The sequence below is a fragment of the Triturus cristatus genome, chromosome 4_1 (assembly GCF_964204655.1).
Source record: "Triturus cristatus chromosome 4_1, aTriCri1.1, whole genome shotgun sequence".
Lineage (NCBI taxonomy): Eukaryota > Metazoa > Chordata > Amphibia > Caudata > Salamandridae > Triturus > Triturus cristatus.
Genome location: NC_140585.1, coordinates 333,814,095 through 333,830,171, shown reverse-complemented (window position 1 = coordinate 333,830,171; position 16,077 = coordinate 333,814,095). Strand labels below are relative to the sequence as shown.

Here is a 16,077-nt window from a genome sequence, read left to right as displayed (position 1 = left end):
CAAGATGGTCCAGCTACATGGATTCCCTTTCCGGTGGAGGGGTAGGGAAGGCGCTCTTAGAGGTTGAGGCTTGGACCACCAAGCTCTCCGGGGTGGGGTGTTGGGAGAGGAAAGTGGGGTCGCCTGGAGCCGGGCGGTGGCGTTGGGCGATCATCCTGTCCACGGGAAACCCCGTGTTGGGCCGGGACCATGTGCTCAAAAGAATGTAAGTGAGGGCCTCATTGAACGGAAGCAGGGGCTCCGAAGAGCTTGCCGCCGGTTGAAGCACCTCAGTCAGGAGGTGAGTCCTGACAGCCACCGTAAGAAGCTCGAGGTTGAGAGCCTCGCCAGCCCTACGCAACACCACAGCGCATGATGCTCCCTCCTCCGTAGCCACGAGGAGACATGCCAAGGTCGGGTGAAGTGTCAAGACCACTGGCATCCCCCAGTTCCTCTCTCCAGTACTGATCTTGCTCAAGCTGGTCAGTTAAAGGGTCACCTGACCCCTCCCAGTCCTCCTCGTCTTCCTCAGGGTACCACTGTGGTTAGGAAGAGGCCCCAGAAGTGAACTGGGGCATGAAAACCCCACCAGGCGCCGGATCCGTCAGGCTCCGTGTCCACGTCGGGAAGGAGACTGGGGTCATTGACGGCCGGGGGGACCGACTGGCATCGGGCACGGAAGTGGTGCCATCGGAAGCGGCACTCGTGGTGGTGTAATGAGGTCAACCGGTGCCGATCCGGAACATGGCCTGGATCCAAGAGGGGCCTGCAGCACCAGGGCCAGAGCTGCCGGCAGCGAAGACCTAGGCCCCCCAACCGAGTCCGCAGGGACCGAAGGCGCGCCTGGGTGCTCGTTCCGCCCAAAGATGGCATGCATCATTTCGTAGAACGTACAAAGCTGGGCAGGGGTCACTCCGGGTCCCGGGAAAGGGAGGGAAGCTATGAGTCGACCCTTCAGGCACCACCCTTCCCTGAGGTACCACTCTTCCCGGATCTGCGCTAGCTGGTGCGGAAAAAGAAAGAACTGACGTCAGCGCGCGAGGGAGGCGTCTATGTAGCTGCCGCGACGTCATCCTTGCGACCACGACGACGAACACGGAGCCGACCAACACCACCTTCCAACGCGCAGAGGTACTGCTGACGAAAAATCTTTCCGGATCCAGTCTGACGCCTGGGGGGTAATTCTATGGTAAGGAATCTATAACTAACCAGTTTCTTTCAGCTACATCATGTAGCTAGAAGCGATAGTCAACATTCAGGTTGCTAAACCGAGGACATCAATTTCCTATCTATTTGTATTTCCAATTGTAGATTAAGAAGACCTGTTTGCAATTTAGGTTAAGTTCCAAACAGAAAACTGTATTATAACATGCATAGCTATACAATTTCAATAAAACCATTACAAAAATGCAATAAATCTTAAAACATGTTATGCAGGCCTTTTAATATACATAATCTGTATGAGAATTATCCTTGAAACAACATACCTATTTCCATCACACTCGTCCCTGAACGATATAATTTAACTACTCCTACATGTTACCACCCCAATGGCAGTCCAATTTTCTCTTCAATTTAATTGCTCCCTTAATGTGCTCATTTTTAAACCGTCGTAACTGATCCTGGAATTGAACTGAGTGAGACCTACCTAACTGATGCAACTACACTGTTGTAGTCTATTTACAACATAATAAAAGCACAAAGCTTAAAACGTCTTGGAGGGAAAAAAGAAAAGGGGAAACAATTGAAGTGGGATTTTAATGTTCATAATTGCTGAACATGCCCAATTCTCAATTCCTCCACCCTCAAAACAGACTGCTCCCATTTATCTGCTTTCTGGTAAAACCACAACCTTTGGTTTTTAAGAGACTACGATTGCCTTTTTGACTTAATCACGTACCATCTAGTATGATGTCACAGCTGATGTTGCTCTGGGGTTCCACTAGCGGTGCTTGCTCCTCGCTCCTTTTCGGCCTTGACTTACGCAGTTTGGCCTCTGGGTTTGGCTGTACCATCAGTGGCTCTTGGCGTTTCTTCCTCTGCTTCTGCTCCAGGAGAGCCCTCTTCAAAGCAAAAGAGAACAGATGTTTGATAACTTCCATGGCTAAATGAATTAATAAACAACTGACGTTGTACTTGGCAAGTAAATGAAGGAATGTGGAAGAGGAACAAAGGAACAGGACTAATCTTCTTGCTTACTTTCCTTGACACCCACGTGACAGTGTATAGCCTCTGGGTATAAGACACACAGCTGCCAAGGTTTCAGTGTACTTCTGAGCGACACTTTATCGCAAATCAAGCAATGAAGACCAGGGAAACACAAATATCAGAAATTACATCCATTTGAGCAAAGAGAAACTCTAAGAAGATTTTGAAACGGCTGACAAGCATCAGAAACGGAAAATCACTGACAATTGACAAAGAGGTTTCCCAAGCTCTGTCCCACGTAGGAGCCGACCAACCAAGCTGAGAAGTCCCAGCGCGAATCTCACTTACTAATCAATTAAAATTAATTTACTCAGTCACTGTGCTACAGGCTGTTAGGCTGTAATATTTTAGAACTTCAGTGCTAATAAATGATTGGAATCAAAAATCTATGCACTCCAATCACTGTCTGTCAGCTGAGCGGAGTGCTGTGCAGCCTGTTGCAGTACCAGTGCACCCTAAGAGCTGCGCTTCCCACCCCCTTCCCTATTTAATGGCAGTCGCTGCTCGGGTGTGCGAGCAAGACCTCTGACCTCCTGGTCAGAGACCTGCTCTCTTCCCCAGCAGCTCTGCTGTTGTGTCGCTGACCCCATTTCACCTCTGCTGGTAGGTGTTCGAGGCCCTCCTCCACCTGCAGGCTCCTGACTGTGCCTTATCCCTGGTGGTCCAGTGGGAAAGCCTTGCCCGTTTGTTCTGTCCTTGTTAGTGGTTTGTTATTGTGCCTTTGGTGTCTTGTTATTGTGCCTTTTTTCCTCTTTGTGCCTTTTTGCCTGTTTGCCTGTTTTTCATTCTTTCCTGTTGTTCCTGTTTGTGTCCTCCATGCCAGTTTCCTTCCCACCACAGCTGCCCCATGGCCCCTGCCTGTTCCCGCTCCCGCCTCCCAGCTGCATTTCCCTTCCCCCTTCCCTAATTAATGGCGGCTACTGCGCGGCCGCACTGCAGACATGTTCAGCGGGCGCACCGCTGGAGCACCTAAGGCGCGCCACAGGCAGGCCCGTCTGCACCCGTCAGCGACCAGCGCCAGGGACCATGCTTCTCAGAACTCCCACCACTACGACTCAGATGCCTTCCTCGCACTTAACCCTGGAAGGAACAACAACTGACAGCTGTCTATGCCGAACACCACCCACAGCCAGTTCTCCTGCCGACACTGCCAACAATCCTTCACCATCCCCCGCGCCCCCACGACCGCTGCACCCACGCCAGACGCCAGCACCACCGAAGCCCTGAAGTGTATCCTGCTCAACGTATCCTCACTGCACAGACATGTTGTAGAGATCTGAGACCTCCTCGACACCCATTGCCTTCTTCACGGAAACCTTGGCCAACACCTCCTCCACCCCCGCCATTCCCGACGGACACAAGATCCAGAGGAAGGACCACCCCAACCGCCCAGGAGGAGGACTCGCCATCGTACACAAGAGCTCCCTCCGACTCACCACCTCCAGCACGAGCAACTCCCCCTCAACAACCGAACACCTTCACTTCCAGTTCCAGGCCAGCCCAAGACCAACACTTTAAGGCACCCTCGCCTACAGACCTCCTGGGCCTCGCGCTTTGTTCACCACTACCATTGCTGACCTCATCGCACCCCATGCCATTGCTTCCATGAACTACATACTCATCGGAGACCTGACCTTCCACCTCAACAACCTCAGAGACCCCAACTCCACCGCCCTCCTGGACAACCTCTCCAACATCGGACTGAAACAGCTCGTCACTACCCCTGCCCACAAGGCAGGACACACCCTCGACCCCATCTCCGCAGGAGGCAACAGCATCCGCTTCAGCCACACCATGCAGCCCATATGGATGAACCACCACTGTGTACACTTCTCCTTCAACACTGCCACCGCTCACAAACCCAATCCACGCCCACCGCATAGGTACTGGAGCAAGGTCACAGAGGAGCACAGAGGAGCAACTCCACCCTCATCCACGACCCCCCCACCCCACTTCGACCGATGCCAACTCTGCAGCCAAGGCACTACACCGCTGAATCACCAACTGCGCAGACAAACTCACACCCCTCCGCACCCCCGAAAGGCAACGCCCCTTGAAGCCCACCTGGTTTACCACCGACCACCAAGAAGCCAGACGCTCCAGCAGACGTCATGAAAAATGATGGAGGAACAGCAAAACCACTGAAGACCAGACCACTTACAAGAACGCCAAGACAGAACACCACCAACTCATAAGATCCACCAAGAGGACCTTCATCCGGAACAAAATCCTCACCAACTCCAAGAACTCAGAGAAACTCTTCAGCATCATCCAGCAATTCACCAAACCCCCCAGTGAATCCAAAGACGCCACACCCTCCCAGGACCTCTGCAACAAGCTCGGCTCCTACTTCCACCTGAAAATCAAGGCCCTCTACGACAACTTCAGCGAACAGACTCCAGAAACCACCCTTCCCACCAGCAACGACAGCAAGCCCACCATCACCGCCTGGACCCCGGTCACCACCGAAGATACAACCACATACATGAAGAGCCCCCATGGATCCCTGCCTGCCGCACATCTTCCACAGAGCCACCACCGCCATAGCGCCCGAGCTACAACGCACCATCAACGCCACCTTCAAACCCGGCACTTTCCCCGACGACTGGAAATGCACAGAAGTCAAGCCCCTCTCCTCATGAAACCCTCTGAAGACCCGACGGACCTGAAAAACTACCGACCCATCTCTCTCCTTCCCTTCGCAGCCAAAGTCACAGAAAAGATCGTCAACTCCCAGCAGACAAACTTCATTGAGGAGAACACCATCCTTGACTCTTCCCAATCCAGATTCGGCAGCAACCACAGCACTGAGACCGCCCTAATCGCCGCCATAGACTACATCCGCATGCTCCTCGACCAAGGCCACACCGTGGCCCTCATCCTGCTAGATCTCGCCGCAGCCTTCAACACCGTCTCCCACCGCACTCTCGCAGCCAGACTCCACGACGCCGGCATACAGGAAACCGCCCTCGACTGGCTCCGCACCTTCTTCGCCGGCAGAACCCAAAGGATCAGACTCCCGCCTTTTCTCTCTGAACCTACAGAGATCAACTGTGGAGTACCCCAAGGATCATCGATCGGTCCCACGCTCTTCAACATCTACATGGCCCCCCGGTGCCATAGTCAGACAGCATGAACTCAGCATAGTATCCTACGCCAACATCACCCAGCTAATCCTCTCCCTCACGAAGGACCCCGAAATCACCAGACTCTGCTTCCAGGAAGGAATGAAAGACGTTGCAGCTTGGATGAGCAGCAGCTGTCTGAAGCCCAACTCGGAGAAGACATTAGTCCTCGTCCTTGGACCCGCCCCCTCAGCTTGGGACAACACCTGGTGGTCCACCGCCCTCGGCAACCGCCTCGACCCCCATGGTCCACGAAACAGAACCTCTGCATCATACTAGACTCCTTCCTCACCATGACCCACCAGATCAACACCGTCACCTCCACCTGCTTCAACACCCTCCGCAAGACCTTCAAATGGATACCCCCCTGAAGCCAAAAGACTATCACCCACGCACTCATAGCAAGCAGACTGGACAATAGAAATGCCCTCTATGCTGGAATCAACAAATCCCTGCTACGCAAACTCCAGACCATCCAGAACACCATGGCCAGACTTATCCTCGGCATCCCACGACATGAGCCCATCACCCAACACCTGCGAGGCCTCCACTGGCTCCCAGTCGAGAAGAGAGTAACCTTCAAGATACTCTCCCACGCCTACAAATCCCTCCACAACACCGGACCCAAATACCTCAACGAAAGAGTCTCCTTCCACATACCCAAAGGAAACCTCCGCTCAGCCTACCTCACCCTAGCAGAAACCCCGCACATCCGCAGAACTAGAGCGGGTGGAAGAGCATTCTCCTGCATCGTAGCTAAGGCCTGGAACAGGCTACCGGTCAACATCAGACGCTCCCCTACTCTGCACTCCTTCAGGAAGAACCTCAAGACCTGGCTTTTCGGCTGACCAACAGCCGATTGAGACCCTCACGAGTGGGTAGCACGCTTTAAAATCCCTGGTTGAGTGAGAGCAGTGAGTTACAGCAGAGCAGTGGTGCTGTAAATTAAATATAGTGCACTGTTGACTTGAAAGTTGAATCGTCACCTGACCAGAAATAAACCAATTTTAGGATGTGACTCACTTGTACGGTATATTCCTATCACATGAGATAATAGTAAATACCACTTAATGATCAGCGCCGGGACACTCATGGGAGAAGCTGTGCGCTGTATAAATCTATGTTACATAACATACAGGGAGCTCTGAGCAGAGTGGAGTAGAGAGGAGTGGGGCTGCCCAGCACCTAAGGAGAGCAGTGAGCACAGCTGAGCTGTAACAGGCTGTGAGTGACAATCTAAATTAAATATATGAGACACTGCCCCAGATTCACCTGTGATGGCATTGCCTGGTCCTGTATTAGGTATGTTTACCTCGCGCTGGCTCTGAAGCTACGTGGTACAGCGGAGGCTGGAGCAAGAGCAGAGGCAGGACTTGGCTGACCCGCCCAGCCTAGGCACAAAAGTAAAATAGTGTTGTTGCTGCCCAACTGAGATACCAGCCACAGTATTTGAAACAGCAGGCACATGCAGTGCGCAAGCTCGCTACTTAAATGCTCAGCTCCTTGTTGTGAGGCGCCTCGCATGAGTCACAATCAATTCATCAATGCATCATTCAGTCTGTCCACGTGAGACCCAACTGACATGGCTGTGAGGGGCCACCGTGGTGATCAGCTGCTGCTATTTAACCCCTTCGACGCGCATGACGGAACGGTTCCGTCATGCACGTCGGTTGGGCTGTGCTTATGACGGAACCGTTCCGTCATGGCCCCGCCCGCGCTCAAAACCCTTCGGCGTGGCGCGGAAATCCGCGCCGCGCTGAAGGGGTTAACCAATATTACACTAACAGCGAGTCAGCTGAGTCCAGCCCACTGTAGCACCAGCTGAGGTGAGCCCAGCAGAGAGTTACAGGATCAGTCTGCAAAATTAAAAATTCTCAATATTAGTATCACAATGCACAAACACCAACACATGCGGCCATCACGAGTCTTGCAGCATGCACCAGAGGCAGTCAGATCCTTTCGTAATGATCATCTCATTATGATCCTGCCTCTGCGAGGACTGTGTGACCCCTCTCAAGGGCCACCAACATTATTATTGCGGCGGGGAGCGGCAAACCAAGGAAAACGTAACTGCTGCTCGCTGTGCCGCAGCCCGCACTCAGAGAAACAGTCCTCTTCTAAACGGATACACTGTTCGTTGCAATCACGTGACGCTACCAGGTCACGAGAATGCCGCCGTGGCCGGCCAGCAGCAGCTGTAATCATGAATTCTCACTACTGCAGCCAGCACAGTTGAACCCTCAGGCAGGTGCAACCCACTCCTGACCTGGCATTCAAGAAATCTTTGCACACTTGAGAGTACCGTACTGCACTCACACTCTGCCAGAGCAGCACGCAGCCCGTGCTGCTTGCTCATCATGAGTGTTTGTGCCAGGGAGGCGCTTTCGGTCCAGCTTGTCTGTCTGCCTCTGCACAGGCAATGGGGAAAAGCAGGTGCTATAAACGCGTAACTTTGCATTTTAGTGCGGTGATGCGTACCACCACATTAAAATGTGTTACTCGAACTCATGATGCGTGGTACTTGGCAGGGTTGAAAATGAGAGATGAAAAGTGGCAGGAAAGAAGCTTGGTGACGTTCCTATCAGTACACAGAGCAATGTCTGTTACCTCTGTTGCTACTACTACATTGCCATGATCGAACCTTAACATTTAATTACGAGTGAATGTTCCACATTGTTTATTTATACCCTGGAGTATTTGGTTGTGACAAGGCAAATATAATATTTCTTCGCAGAACATGGTTAGCTTTTTCTATGAATCTACTTTTTAACATACACCGCCTCAGAGATTAAGGATTCAAAATACATTTTACCCATGCTTCAGTTGCCAGTAAATGCAAGTGCTTACGATTGGTACTCAATACACTAACTTGGCTCCATAACAGGTTATTTCAGGTAAAAGCTAAATATCCCACGAAACCATGTTGGCGCAAAAGTTTAAAGAGCTATGAATTGCGGGCGAAAAATAGCAAAATCTAAGCATTTATGCAAGGGCAAATGAAGTCTATGGGCATTTTTTTTTTTTTTTTTTTTTTTTTTGAAACCGTTTATTGCAGTTCGTGAAAGTTACAGGTATGGGCCTACAACCATCCGGCCGGCCGCTAGAATGACAAAAACATATTGCACACATACAGTAAAAGTCTCTAGGCAGTGCAGAGCAGTGAAACAGGAGTAATCAATGGTGCAGGCCACACAGCTCCAAGCCCACAGTACGGTTCCCTTTTCTTGAAACAAAACAACACCAAAAAACCACACCCGCAGGGCAACCCGCGATCCAAAATAACAGCACGTGCTCCATAAGTGGGGGATCCAAACCAGCAGCAGAACTCTGGAGAGGGGAATGGGAATAGATCAGGGACTGGGGGACCGCGCGCCCGCGGCTGAGGGAGGGGGGCCATCTAGGGAGACGGAGCAGGCGAGGCAGCCGATAGCAGTGGTGGCTCACAAATACCCCCGCGGTAGGCGTTCCAGGGGCCCCAGAGTTTCACCCACGCCCCAGGCTTACCTCTCGCCACATACACCACCTTTTCACGAAACATACACCAATCCATATGCTCTTTCCAGGCCGACACCGCAGGGGGCCTCTGGGATCCCCACAATTGAGCAATGTCGCGCTTGGCTATCATGTATCCCAGAGTCACCCACCGCGTCTGCGGGACCGAATAGTCATTCGGTTCCCATACATTCAGCAAGCATCTCCTCGCTTCAGGCAGCAGCGCAACACGCGTCACCACACGCAGGACCTCATGCACACCACGCCAGAATCGCACCACCTTCGGGCACTCCCACAGTATATGCATGAAAGTCGCCAACGCACCACAGCCACGCTTACACATTCCGTCACCAGCAAAACCCATACGCAGAAGCCTTGGCCCCGTCACGTAAACCCGGTGAAGGATCTTGAGCTGGACGAAACGAAGGCGAGCCGGGATGGCCACCTCTTTCGGAGAGGCCACCGCGGAAATCCAATCCTCATCGTCCAGCTCCAGCCCGTCGGCAACCCAAGCCTCGCGGAGACTAGTAAGCAGGCACGATCTATCGTTGATCAGTTTTTTGTATATGAGGGAGATCGTGCTGTCCGGGACATGGCCATCTAGGACTCTGTCCTCCAGGGGGGAAGACTCCGGAATGGATGCGACATCCGGGAAGACGGAGCCCAGCGCATGGCGGACCTGTAGGTACCGAAAGTACTCACTGCCCTGCAGCTGGAACTCCGCCTGCAGCGTCTCAAAAGTTTTGAATCCCCCCCTCGTCCAGAGATCTCCCACCGTGCTGATTCCGATCGTGTCCCACTTCTCGAAGCCCTTCGACGTCCACAGGGAGCCCAACCTCTCAGACGCATACAGCGGTGACGCCCGGGTCAAACGGTCCTTCCACCCCATAGCTGCATTAGCCGCGTGCCAGACACGCACCATAACACGCGTCGGTCCCGTCAAACGGGAGTCGGGCACGCCAGCGTAGAGCGCTCGATTGTAATCGCCACCGGGCAGGAGCATCTTATCCATCTCAAATGCCGGGTTCAAGGCGGGCCCGTAAAGGCCATGATTAATTGCAGCTAGTTGGGAGGCCCAGTAATACCGTTTAATGTCAGGGAGGGCGACCCCCCCATCGTACCACGGGAGCGTCAATTTAGCCAGAGCAATGCGCGGCCTCCCGTCCCAGAACAGGCGCCGCTGGAGGCCCTCCACCTCACGGAAATAGCGTGCCGGGACCAAGTCCATAGTATTCTGGAGGGCGTAGAGGAAGCGTGGCAGGGACATCATTTTAAACAAGGCCGCTCGGCCGAGCGGCGAGAGCGGCAGACGCCGCCAGCGCACCACGTCCTCCCTCAAACGCCGGAGGGGGGGTAACAAATTCCGCTCATAGCGGGCCTCCGGGTCAAGAGTGATATAGATACCCAGGTACCGAAAACCTTGGGAGGCAATCTGGATCGGACAGTCCCGTGGTAGGGCCGGAGCCTCCCCGGAAAGCACATATACACAGGATTTCGCCCAGTTGATGACCAGGCCTGAGTTGCGACCGAATGAACGCAAAACATCAACCAGGACGATCAGTGATTTACGCGGGGAGGCGAGATACAGAAGGATATCGTCAGCGTAGAGGGACACACGGTCCTCATGCTCGGGGGTCCAGCGGAGACCACGGATAGAAGGGTGCCACCGCAGCCACTCCGCCAGGGGCTCCAGGGCCAGGGCAAACAGGAGAGGCGACAGGGGGCAGCCCTGTCGCGTACCCCTCCCCAGCGCGAATGGGGCCGAGACTCGCCCATTCACTACCACCTGCGCCAATGGGCCCGAATATAGCAATTTGACCCAGCTAATGAAACCCGGGCCAAACCCGAATTTTGCCAGCATCGCCCAGATGTATGGCCATTCAAGCGTATCAAACGCCATGGTGGCGTCCAAGGACGCCAAGATGGCCGGCTCCCGCACAAATGGGACACGCGCGAGCACCCCGTGCAAGCGCCGCAAATTGAGCGCCGTGTTGCGGTGCGGTATAAAGCCAGATTGGTCTTGGTGGACCAAATCGCCCACCACGCCAACCAACCTGTTGGCCAACACCTTGGCGAGGATTTTGGGCTCCGCGTTCAAAAGCGAAATCGGCCTATAGGATGTGACCCGTTCACGGGGCCTCCCCTCCTTGTGGATCACCACAATTGTGGCTAGACGCTGGTCCGGCGGGAGGGAACCCCGCGAGTGGGCCGCCAGGAACATCGCGCGCAGGTGGGGCGCCAACACATCCGGGCGTAGCTTGTAGAGCTCGATGGGAATACCATTGGGGCCCATGGCCTTGCCGGATGCAACCGAGCGAATAGCCAAGGCAATTTCGTCCGAGGTGGGAGGGGCGTCCAGCGAATCCCTGTCCTCCACCGTTAGGGAGGGCAGTGCGATGTCCCGAAGCAGGGCATGGGAGTCTGCCTCCGAGCAGGGGGAAACCGGGGAGTAGACTTCGCGGAAATAATCCGCGAAGCAGGAGACAATGGCTTCCGGCTCAGTGACACACGCACCATCAACACTCTCAATCAAAGGCACCACACGGCTCGCTCTCTCCCTCTTATCCAACCACGCAATCAATTTGCCAGCCTTATCACCCACATCATACAATCGCCCCTGCTGCTCTCTACTGAGGCCCCTGGCCGCCTCCGTGACGAGGGCCCGATAGGCCGCCTGCTTTAGGTGTAGAACATGCAACTTGTCGTCTGTTACCCCGCTTCCCAGGTCACCCTCCAGTTCTGCAATCTCGGCCTCTACCCGGGTCACCTCCTCCCGCTCGCGCCGCCGGGCATGGGAGATAAAGGAGAGGGCCTCCCCTCTAAGGACTACCTTGAATGCCTCCCACAGGGAGATGGCCGAAGAGACCGACCCCACATTCTCATCGAAATATCGCTGTAGGGATTTGATCAAATCAGCACGAATGGTGGGGTCGCGCAAATACCATGCATTGATTGGGGCCACCCTGCCATCCCCCCTCGGGAAGACATCGAGATGCAACAACAATGGGGAGTGGTCTGAGATACCCCGCGCCAGATGGCGCACCTCCCCCACCCTCCCCGCGTGGGCCGCCGGGACAAGGATGTAATCAAGCCGCGAGAGGCTACCATGGGCACCCGAGTGGAAGGTGTACTGTCGCAATGCAGGATGCTTTAATCGCCAGCAATCCACCAGGCCCAGCGTGTCCAGAAGGCCGGGCAGCCACGCCTGTGCCCGGGGGAGGTCCCTAGGGGGATGGCGATCCATAGACCCAGAGGCTACCGCATTAAAATCCCCTCCAACCACCAGCAGGCCACTCGGAAGGTCCAGAAGGAGGCGCCCCAGGTCCGCAAATGTGGTGGCTTGTAACCCAGGCGGGACGTACACTGATATAAAGATAAACACTCTACCCTCCATTCTTCCCACCAGAACCGTGTAGCGTCCCCTCTCATCATGGCGCACCTCATCAATCTCCAACGGGAGCGAGTTCTTGATCATAATACCCACCCCCCGCGAGCCCGAGGTGAAGCCAGAATGGGCCGCCAAACGATATCCCCGCCGGTTCATTGCATGAAAGGAGTTACCTATAAGGTGCGTCTCCTGCAGGAAGACAACATCTGGTGAAAGACGTTTTAAGTACTGCAGGACCACACCACGCTTAATCCTATCCCCCAGGCCGTTAACATTCCATGACAACACAGCCAAATCCCTACCCCCCATCATACGTCGAAACAATCGGTCGTCCCCCATCGAGCATCCTAGAAACAACAACATAGTAGCGGGTTTGCCCTGCGGTGCTAACAAACAACACACCCCCCCCACCCCCCGGTCCCAACAAAACTCCCCCCTCCCTGCACCCCTGCATGAGCCCAGACAGCCCCCCCAAAGTGCAGTGTGCCTGTCGCCCCATAGCTAAAATACTAACTAGTCCCCCAGAGGAGGAGGGAAGCCCCCAACAGACCCCGCACGACCTCCATAGGAGGGGAAAATACGCAATCAATAAATGGTGAAGGAACAACGTCCAGAGCAAGGCCTATGCAGTCACCCCTCAATTCTGCTCCGGCGGGCCCTCCTCGCCAGCCGCGCCCCCCCCGCCCCCCCGGCCCCGATCTCCAGGCAGAGTGTCCAGCCAGTCCCCAGCCGCCTAGGGCCGGTCAAAGAAGTGCGTGCGACCATCCACCTCTACCCTCAGCTTAGCTGAAAAGAGCATTGAGTACTTGAGGTTCAGGTCCCTTAGGCGACGTTTAACACCAAGAAAGCTCTGCCGCTGCTTCTGGACCGCCGGGGTAAAGTCTGGGTAGAAATGTACCTCCATGTTGTCAAGCTTGACCGGTCCCCGTTGTCTGGAGGTCTGGAGGATAGCATCTCTGTCCCGGAAATTAAAAATCCGGGCAATGAGAGGCCGCGGCGGGGCACCAGTCTTAGGTCTGCCCCCGGGGACCCGGTGAGCACGCTCCACCGCAAAAAGCTTACTCAGCCCCCGGGGCTGGAGGTGGGTCAGGATCAACTCTTCCACGAAAAGATCCGCCGCCTCTGCCTCTCGTCCCTCCGGCACCCCCACAATACGGACATTATTCCTCCGGGCCCGACCCTCGGAGTCCTCCAGTCGCCGGTCCATCAGGGCGCTCGCCTGGCCAAGCCGGCGCACCTCCTTCTGGAGGGCCACCACGTCTGTCGTGAGGCTCGTTGTGGTGTGGGCCAGGGAGTCGACTCGGTCGTTTGTTTTGGACAAGTCTGCCCTCACAAGGCTCACATCCACCAGGACCGAGTCTATTTTTTGCGCTAAGGTGTCGAAACGCTGGTCCACCGAGGCCTTCATCTCTGCGATGGCGCCCATGACGTCCCGGAGGGTCAGATCCACCGGATGAGCGGATGCCTCCGTCGGGCCCACCGGGGATGCACGCGATGTCTCCGGAGAACCCTTCTGGAGCATGTAGCGGTCCATACTGTTGGCCTGGTGCGCCGTGCCACGGCGGGTCGTCTTCACCTTCGCCCGGTCGCCATCTTGTTTGGTGGACATGCTGGCTCTGCCACCGTCGTGCCAAGCACCCCAAACGGGCCGCTATACCAAGTCACGGGTGCCAGGGGGGGGGCAGGGGCGACCACCGAACCGCGGGTCAACCCACCGCCGGCGGGTCAGCCGGGCTCCTGGACAAGGCCACACCACCACACCCCGCTCCGCAGTCCGACCCCGCTTGAGAGCTAGGAGGGCGCAAAAGCGAAAGTGAAAGTGCGGGGTACGCCAGTCGCCCAGCCCCGTTCGCCGCTGTTATTCACTTTGTCCCCGGATCGCCCCACTACTCCAATCCGGGGGGCCGGCGAGGAGAAGGCCACAACCTTCGATCGATGCTCCCACCGGCGTCCGGGGTCCGATTCGAGCCCAAAAAACGGGTGGTGCCTCAGCTCCGGTTCCCCAACACAGTCCCCTCAACAAGGACAGGATATCGCCAGGATTAATTCAGGAGGTCGCGGAGGTCCTCGGGAGCCTCGCACCTACGCGGCCATCTTGGTTGCGCGCTAGGCTCCTCCCTCGTCTATGGGCATTTTTAATAAGGAGAAGCTATATAGAAAGGCAAGCCAGCAACTATTTTTAGATGCTCATAAGAAACAATATTTCATGAGCCATATTCTTGTAGTACTATCACCAATGATCTAATGGCTTAACTCCATAAAGACTAGCAATCTATAACAAATGTGCTGCTTTGGAACAGGCAGCTGGAATTTTAATTTGAAAAACATGTTAACAGCACAAGAATGTTGAAGGACTTTCACTTCTTTTGGGGTGAATGGTCCACAACAGCTACAAGGAAATAAACTATCTCCTTTCTAAACAGGCAGAGGCATGAAGAAATGAAAGAAAATAAGTTCATTTAAACACTGTAACTGTATTTAAATAGCACTTACTACCCCTGGCAAAGCATTGAATCACTTTTCAGCGAGTAGCACGCAACTCCAGAACCCAAAAGGATTAGTGATGGATTAGTATAGGTAAATATTCGACCCTGATAATGACCAATGATTACAGTTGTCGACTCCTACGTGGTCCTTCTTTTCTCAAGCACAGTGGTCTCAGGGGCACTAATGAGCTCGAGATGGTTTCCCAGCAGAGCAAGCTTGGCCTCTTATCTATGGCTCCTGCTGTAAACAAACATTATCAAATAGAACATTTCTACACACAAACCAAAGAGCTGACCTTGCAGCCTTCTACTACTTTGCACACAAAGAGTTCTCCAGCCAAGTCAAGCAAAACGAATTTACTTATATGCAACATTTTTTTACTGTTTGTAGTTATGCATTTCAGTTTTGGTGGAATTCATAAAATTATAAAACAAGCAGCCAGAAGGCGGCCTGCGGTACCAGTCATTGATTCAGAGACAGAGTAAACTCTATGCCGGCTTCAAAGTAGGTGACATCGAACCATTTAGATCATGAATTAATCCTATTAGGTTCTAAAGGAGTACGTTCTTTTCCACCTCCATGTCCAAGGTTACATTTCCGAGCACAGAGCAATCTTCCGGGATGACAGGGTTTAAATACCAAGGAGGAAGCTGGGAAGGCACAGTGGAATCTGCCGAAAGCACCCATCCTATTCCCATCAAGAAATATCCCAGAAGCACACACTTCATACAACATACATAGTAGGGAGGAATGAGAATCCACAGTAAGCCCATGCAGCCTGTAGTGAGAGAGGCCATAGCATCTACAAGCACAATGTAACATTACAACAGACAGCCACAGAAACGGACCAATAGGCGGTTGATTGACAAAAGCTCATGGCAGAAAGGTGGTCGACTAGAGGGTTATCCGAGGACATGACGCACCACAGGAAACAATGGGTGATACACTAGGGAACGCAAATTCCACAAATGTGATATTTAGAAAAATCTGCAAATGCTCATCCTTGTCTCCACAACAAAGCAATCACATTCGGATCTATGTAAGTTATTAACATCGTTCAGACTAATTTCACAGTAACTAAACGGAGTAACACCCATTAACATTGGCAGTAGAAGGCGCGGATGTGATCCACTGCCTTCTACTGGACAAAAACAACTGGATTCTATTTAACAGCAGTTATTCTGAAATGTCCCAATATATTGGCCTTGCAAAAGGGAGGAAAATATTGGCTCAGTGGAAGGCTCCTGACAGATACAGCCTGACAGCACCACCATCTGCAGGTCATCCAACACTGATAGTAGCATAAGCTAGGTGCACATACCTAGTTTAAACACAGTTCATGGGCAGTCCAAGTCATGATTTGCTGCTCAATAGGCTTGCAACCGAGATGTAATGGTG

At 53.7% G+C, this 16,077-nt stretch overlaps 1 protein-coding gene across 3 annotated transcripts in view; it reads right to left on the bottom strand.

Annotated features, from left to right (window-relative positions):
* Positions 1-16,077, bottom strand: part of TULP3 (TUB like protein 3) — a 498,377-nt gene that overhangs the window by 254,348 nt on the left and 227,952 nt on the right. For all 3 annotated transcript variants that reach the window (XM_085652317.1, XM_085652315.1, XM_085652316.1), the window contains one exon: positions 1,880-2,042. In XM_085652317.1, coding sequence (XP_085508443.1) covers positions 1,880-2,042 — 163 coding nt within the window. The remainder of the gene's footprint in view (positions 1-1,879; positions 2,043-16,077) is intronic.